Source organism: Amphimedon queenslandica, unplaced genomic scaffold, assembly GCF_000090795.2.
Source record: "Amphimedon queenslandica unplaced genomic scaffold, v1.1 AMPQUscaffold_12275, whole genome shotgun sequence".
NCBI lineage: Eukaryota > Metazoa > Porifera > Demospongiae > Haplosclerida > Niphatidae > Amphimedon > Amphimedon queenslandica.
Window position 1 is genome coordinate 6,922 of NW_003547487.1, and position 6,800 is coordinate 13,721.

At 33.2% G+C, this 6,800-nt stretch overlaps 1 protein-coding gene across 1 annotated transcript in view; it reads right to left on the minus strand.

Moving 5' to 3' along the window:
* Positions 1-4,272, minus strand: part of LOC109588127 (chromodomain-helicase-DNA-binding protein 8-like) — an 11,179-nt gene extending 6,907 nt beyond the window's left edge. Inside the window, exons 1-7 of the mRNA XM_020004313.1 lie at positions 3,094-4,272; positions 2,855-3,041; positions 2,717-2,807; positions 2,158-2,361; positions 1,919-2,008; positions 1,399-1,499; positions 892-1,195 (exon numbers count right to left, since the gene is read on the minus strand). Coding sequence (XP_019859872.1) covers positions 892-1,195; positions 1,399-1,499; positions 1,919-1,962 — 449 coding nt within the window. The 5' untranslated portion in view covers positions 1,963-2,008; positions 2,158-2,361; positions 2,717-2,807; positions 2,855-3,041; positions 3,094-4,272. The remainder of the gene's footprint in view (positions 1-891; positions 1,196-1,398; positions 1,500-1,918; positions 2,009-2,157; positions 2,362-2,716; positions 2,808-2,854; positions 3,042-3,093) is intronic.
* Positions 4,273-6,800: the final 2,528 nt, after the last annotated feature.

The following is a 6,800-nucleotide window of genomic DNA, read 5'->3' on the forward strand; positions in this document are numbered from 1 at the left end:
GATGATTGGTACAGATATACAGTGCCAGTATATAATAGTACTAAGTTCATTAGTTCATCAGCTGAAGCTCCAACAAATTGATCAATGTTATACTGAATAATGTTAGCTCTAAAGCTTAAGAAGCCAAAAGCTTGAAAGATGCCACCAATAAAGTAAAAAATCTCTAAGAGTGTCTCGTAGCTATAAAACTGATACACGAGTAATCTGATCCCTCCTATAATCCATGATATAAAACACAATACTATACCAATCAGTATAGCTTTGTATCTTCCAATCCATACATCAGCTAACAGACCAAATAAAGAAAAGAAAAGAAAGCTAGACTAATGACTATAATATACCCATATTTGTGACTGGAACTTTGAGGTACACTCACTTCATGAAAGCCGCTGAGTATAAAGTAGAGGGTAAGATCATGAACATACATCAGATAGTCCCAAAGTAGAACCAAGACTACTGAAAAGATTGCTCTGTGAACCATTTCTACTCTGATGTAAAAATGAATGTGTACTGTACATGTACTATTATGCTTTAGAAGAATAAAGGGAAAGATATTGCAGAAACTGAAGTTAGGAGATTATCAAGTGTAGATAAACAAATAATTAACTTATGCCGATGGTAGCAGTGACTGTAGTGTATTACTTAATGATGATGTTTATCTACCATATCCTATCATACAGTTGTAATTTACTATAGAGTACAAAATAAGTACTTCATAGTCAGGTACGTTTAAACAACATGAACGCAGGGCAACAAAAACTAATGATCAATGCAATAAAATAAAACATACATGTACATGTACATGTACGCACCGTATTATTTGCATGCATAACAACAGAATTATACTATTAATCCAATTATACAAGTCAACATGTACATTTACTGACTCACTTTCTAATAACAGTGGTTAGTTTAGGTTGTTGAGGAGCCTGAGGCCCATTAGGACTTCCCTCGTCACTCTCCTCCCCTCCAGGATTATCAATCTCATCATCATCCAATTCAAATAGCTCCTCCTCTCCCTCGCTCTCTCCTTCAAAAAACGAGTCCTTGGAAGGCGTGGCTTTCGAGAGTCGCTTCTTTTTGGATTGATGTGTCTGTGGTGTTGATTGCTGTTGTGTCTGTTGTTGTTGTTCTCCTACTAACTCCCAGAAACACAATGACCTGTCTGATCTCCACTGACGAAACTGCTCATATCCTTTAAAGAAAATGTCCAACGAGTCATATAATGTGAAATACATATACTGTACCATGTACACGTACAGTTATAATCCTTTAAATGTTAATAATACAAGCACACACTATAAAAGTACATGAGTATTACAAATTAAAATTGTTTAGACATAGAGTTGTGGTTCATAGTGCTTATACATGTACACGTATGTACATACATTTACACACCATGTTTAACCATTCCAACTAACAGAGACACATCACATAAACTGTTCCACCATGGAACTGGAGGATCCTCTTCTGGCTTAGGAGGAACAAAATCAAGATCCTTATCATAACAACAATAATAATAGGGTAAGTAAATGTACTGTACATGTACATGTACAAATATCATGTAAGTAGAAATGTACATTAAATGCTAATAGCCCAAAATGATTATGTTGGAATCAGCTCAAGTTTTCCACACAGCATAAGGACATCAATATGTATCAGAAAATGTAATAAAAATTGGGGTTGATTTCAGAGCCAATTTTTTGAGAAGTATGGGCTATTTTAGCCTTCAAAATTAGCTCAAACTTCCTGCACAGTATAAGAGCATAAATATAATGTATGTATCAGAAAATGCTGACATATTAAAGCCAATTTTTTAAACATGTCTTGGGCCAAAAATTGTACTTTAAAGATCAATTTTTTTTGTTTTAGCATGCAGGATATCAAAGAATGAAAACTCATTACATAAAATACTCACTTTGCAAAGGCTCCAGCTTTAAATTGTTTAATGTAAGGTTTCATTATCTACCAGCAAATTAAATGCAACTGTCTCACCCTTAATAATATCCTAATAGAAATAAAATTAAAATAATCATGTACACAAAATATACAAGTACTATGTACATGCTTAACAATTACATGCACAATGTAGATGTACATGTACTTATAGCTGCAAAAATATTAGACATTTAGAATAGTACATGTATATAAATTTACTTCGTTGAGTGTCGTCTAAGATGCTTCATGTACATGTATAATTCTTCCTGAAAGAGAGTCTCAGGATCTTTAGCCATTAAAGCAAGATAGTCCTCTTCAGTAAAACCAGTGAAGTATTCAGGAGTTGAGCTATCTTCAGAATGGTCTTCAGTTTGAATGCTAGGGTCAATCATTTGGTGGATGTAAACCTTGACTTTCTCATCACTAGAAAAATATGAAGACAATAATTATTATATTAATTAAAATAAATGAGAATAGAAGTAAAGAATACATAAATGACAAATTGCATAGCATTACTAGTATGTACTTGTACATGCACATACATTGTACAGTACTATGTGGTACTCTATACTGTTTGTACATCACAAATAAAATTAATGAATTACCAAAAAGTGCCTTTCCATTACAAGCTATTAAAGTACCACAAAAACAACCAGACACAAATAAACATGTACATGCACTTACTAATATAACACCAACATGTACGTGTACATGTACATTATGTGTCAACTCTCACTTAATCGTACGTACATGCATAGTATTGTGTCATATTCCTTACCATTGTTCTTAATATATTCTCTATGTCCCTGATATTCAATTGTCTCTTTTTAAAGTTACACTCAACAAGCATGTCCACCCACTGTCCCCACCTATAAACCACACCCACTAATTAACAGTAACCATAGCAACCACTAACTATAAACCAGTAGAGCCTTCTCAATCTTAAAGCACTTCAGTTTGGTCTATCCTTTCTTTCCTCTCAATGGTAATATGTCCAGTATCTCTTCTTGACTCTCATCCATGTCAACTATTGTCTCCAGCATCTCATCACCATAGCAACGAACCTGTCTCCTTACACGAGGCTCATCCATTACAAGATTATCCTTAAAATAAATTTTATATAAAAATATACATATACAATCAGAGCTAGCCTACTTTAGAACACTTCCTTAGTTCCATCATAGTGTTCAATAGGTTTGGTACTGTGTTGCTCCCTTTAGTCAGAAAAGTGAAATTCCTTTCCAATATTGCTCTGTAGTACTGCTTCTGAATAGCAGTCAGCTCGATCTAATGTAAATAAAATAATGATTAAAAACTTATAAAATTAGCCAAATAATATTCTTTTTAGCATGCTTTTCATTAATACAAATGTTGATCGTATGTGGCATGCAATTGCTTGTGGGCTATAGATTGGTTTTCACATTAACAACAGTGTCAAGTTTCAATTTCATTACGAGAGCCAAAACATATGTAGTTTATCTTATCATATAACAAAAAGTGTACTAGTTTTTATCATGCTAATAGTGTCAATTGATATTTTTCTTTCCAATGCAAAACATTTAAAACAAATACATGACAGATCGTACAGCATGTAGCAATTCATTATAATCAACTTTCTTGAATTGCATGAATTCATTATACAGTACATGTAGGAATGATTATGGCAACCAGTTTAGCTAAGCAACTAGCTAGAAAGTGGCAACGATTCCTTCATATTACTCCTTCAGCAGTCTTGGTCCTAGTATGGAACTTCTTCATGTATTCTTATTACATATTACTGAGTCGTTCCACTGCTGTATTTACTACAGAAACTGCTCCTGCCCCTTGGTATAAGTATGGTTTAGTCATTATATATTGCTTGGGCTATTTCTTTTTTCCTTTATTTGGTCTGTTAGCTGATGTATGGATTGGAAGATACAAAGCTATACTGATTGGTATAGTATTGTGCTTTATGTCATGGATTATAGGAGGAATTGGATTTATTGTTGAAAGCTACTTTGACCACACTGAAGCAGTGATATGGACTTTCTTTAGTTTTGTGTACATTACTTGTTTTTGCGGTTTTTCCAGTTTCTCTGCTAACATTATTCAGTATAACATTGATCAACTTGTTGGAGCTTCAGCTGATCAACTCAATTCTGTCATATACTGGCATATACTATCTGAACCACTTGTTTTATTCCTTTTTTACCTTCTTCAATGCTTATTTTATAGTAGTAAGTATTTTATCATGATCACTTTCATAGCATCAGGTTTATCTGTATCTCTTGTACTGGTGTCTCATTCATTCTTCAAACACAAACTGGAAAACATATCACTGATCAAGAATCCCATCAAACTCATAGTTAGAGTATTGTGTTATGCCAGGAAGCACAAGTATCCTGAGAATCGTAGTGCTCTGACCTACTGGGAGGAAGAGGCTCCTTCAAGACTAGACCTGGGTAAGGATAAATATGGTGGACCATTCACAGAGGAAGAGGTAGAAGATGTGAAGACAGTACTTCATATGCTACCATTATTCATTGGTTTTTTTGTAGTGATTATCAGTGATGACTATTATTGGTCTGCTGTTGATGGTTTTACACTACCCACTTGCTTAGCAGTAACAGGCTCTCAGTATCATTTTTGTTCAGTCATTCTAATGTTAATTTATTTATTCTTTATCAGAGTTTGTTTCTACAAGTATATTCCCAGTATGCTGACTAGAATGAGTGTTGGTATCTTCCTTGCTTTAATTGTTACAGTTTCTAAAGTGATCATATTTGTCATTGAGAGGTCTCATCCTGACATAAACAATATTGGTAAACTGCTCTTTATTCCAAAAACTATACAAGCATTTTCTTACTTTTTTGTGCATCCAGTATCACTGGAGTTTACAGTAGCTCAGTCTCCAGTACACATGAGAGGAGTGATGGTTGGATTGTGGTATGTTACTTCTTTGGGAATCAGTTACCTCATTAATGTTACTGTTAACTTTCTTTTCCATTGTGAGAGTCAATACATATGTACTAGTTTCTATTATTATATATCAAAGAGTGTACTAGTTCTTATCATACTGATAGTGTTTGTGATACTGGCTAAACGTTACAAGTATCGTGTGAGAGAGAATGAAGTTAATATTTTTCAGATAGTTGATGATCATTATCAGAGATACATGGAACAAGAGGAAAAATATAAAAAAGATAATATTTAAACACTTTAGTTCATGTTTTATGTAGTTGCATATAACCTAATGTATTGTACTTATTTCATCACAACACCTGTGTGCCTCTTTTGAAGTAAACTTTTCCTTAATATTATTACATATTATTACTTTCATACTAAGATGATTAATATAAAAAAATTATTAAAGGAAGGTTAATGTTGTGTTAATTTATAAAAGCAATCAAGATTTATAATAATGGTTGCTTCTAGAGTACATGTAGATTGTAACAGTTTTTAGGTGAGCCTGAGTTTGATATGTAAAGTAATAATCTTCATACTACATTACCACTTGACTCTGTATGGCATTGTATTATACTAAAGCTATTAGAGTATGCATCAATCTCTGTATACAGGCATATGTAGTTTAATATAGTTCTTCTACCACAGCATGACAGTATACTGAGCATACTATTCTAAGGGTTTTCTTTAATTGTGAGAGTCTATACTAGTTACAAAGAGTGTACTAGGTCTTATCATACTGATAGTGTTTGTGATACTGGCTAAACGTTACAAGTATCGTGTGAGAGAGAATGAAGTTAATATTGTTCAAATAGCATAGTACTTTACTTTGGCGTCACTTTATTTTATAGGCCCTTTATTTTGGCAATTTTGCTGTAAATTAAATTGGAAATTATTATTTTGACAATTTTTGTGTACATGTGCATTACTGAGCATTGATATTAATGATTGGCTGTTTTAACATTGGCAAATCTACTAGTAAACCGCCGATTGTAAAAAATAACCCACCAAAAGGAACAATTTGGCATTGACGTACATTTACATTATGTATTAATAAGGAACATAATGCGTTTGTATGCTCTTGGGACTACAATAGCTTTATTTATAATGAAAGTAAATTTGTGTTATTCTTATATTATCACACTTAAGATAAACACATGATTTACAATACACATTAAAGCCTTCAATTACATTATTGTATTGTGGGAATAATTATGATGACCAGTTTTGCTAAGCAGTTAGCTAGAAAGTGGCAACCTTATCTTCATATTACTCCTTCAGCAGTCTTGGTTCTAGTATGGCACTGTCTCATGTATTCTTATTACATATTAGGTAGTCGTTTCACCGGTAGATTTGTAGATCAAGTTGCTCCTGCCAATTGGTATAAGTATGGGTTAGTCATTATGGTTTGTTTTGGTTATGTCTTTTTTCCTTTATTTGGTCTGTTAGCTGATGTATGGATTGGAAGATACAAAGCTATACTGATTGGTATAGTATTGTGTTTTATATCATGGATTATAATAGGAATTGGATTTATTGTTGAAAGATACTTTGTCTCTAAAGCAGTGTTATGGACTTTCTTCAGTTTTACTTGTATTACGTTTTTTTGTGGCAATTCGAGTTTCACTGCTAACATTATTCAGTATAACATTGATCAACTTGTTGGAGCTTCAGCTGATGAACTGAGTTCTATCATATACTGGCATACACTTGCTGAACCACTTGTTTTACTCCTTTTTTACCTTCTTCAATGCTTATTTTATAGTAGTAAGTATTATATCATGATCACTTTCATAGCATCAGGTGTATCTGTATCTCTTGTACTGGTGTCTCATTCATTCTTCAAACACAAACTGGAGAACATATCACTCATCAAGAATCCCATCAAACTCATAGTTAGAGTATTGTGCTATGCCAGG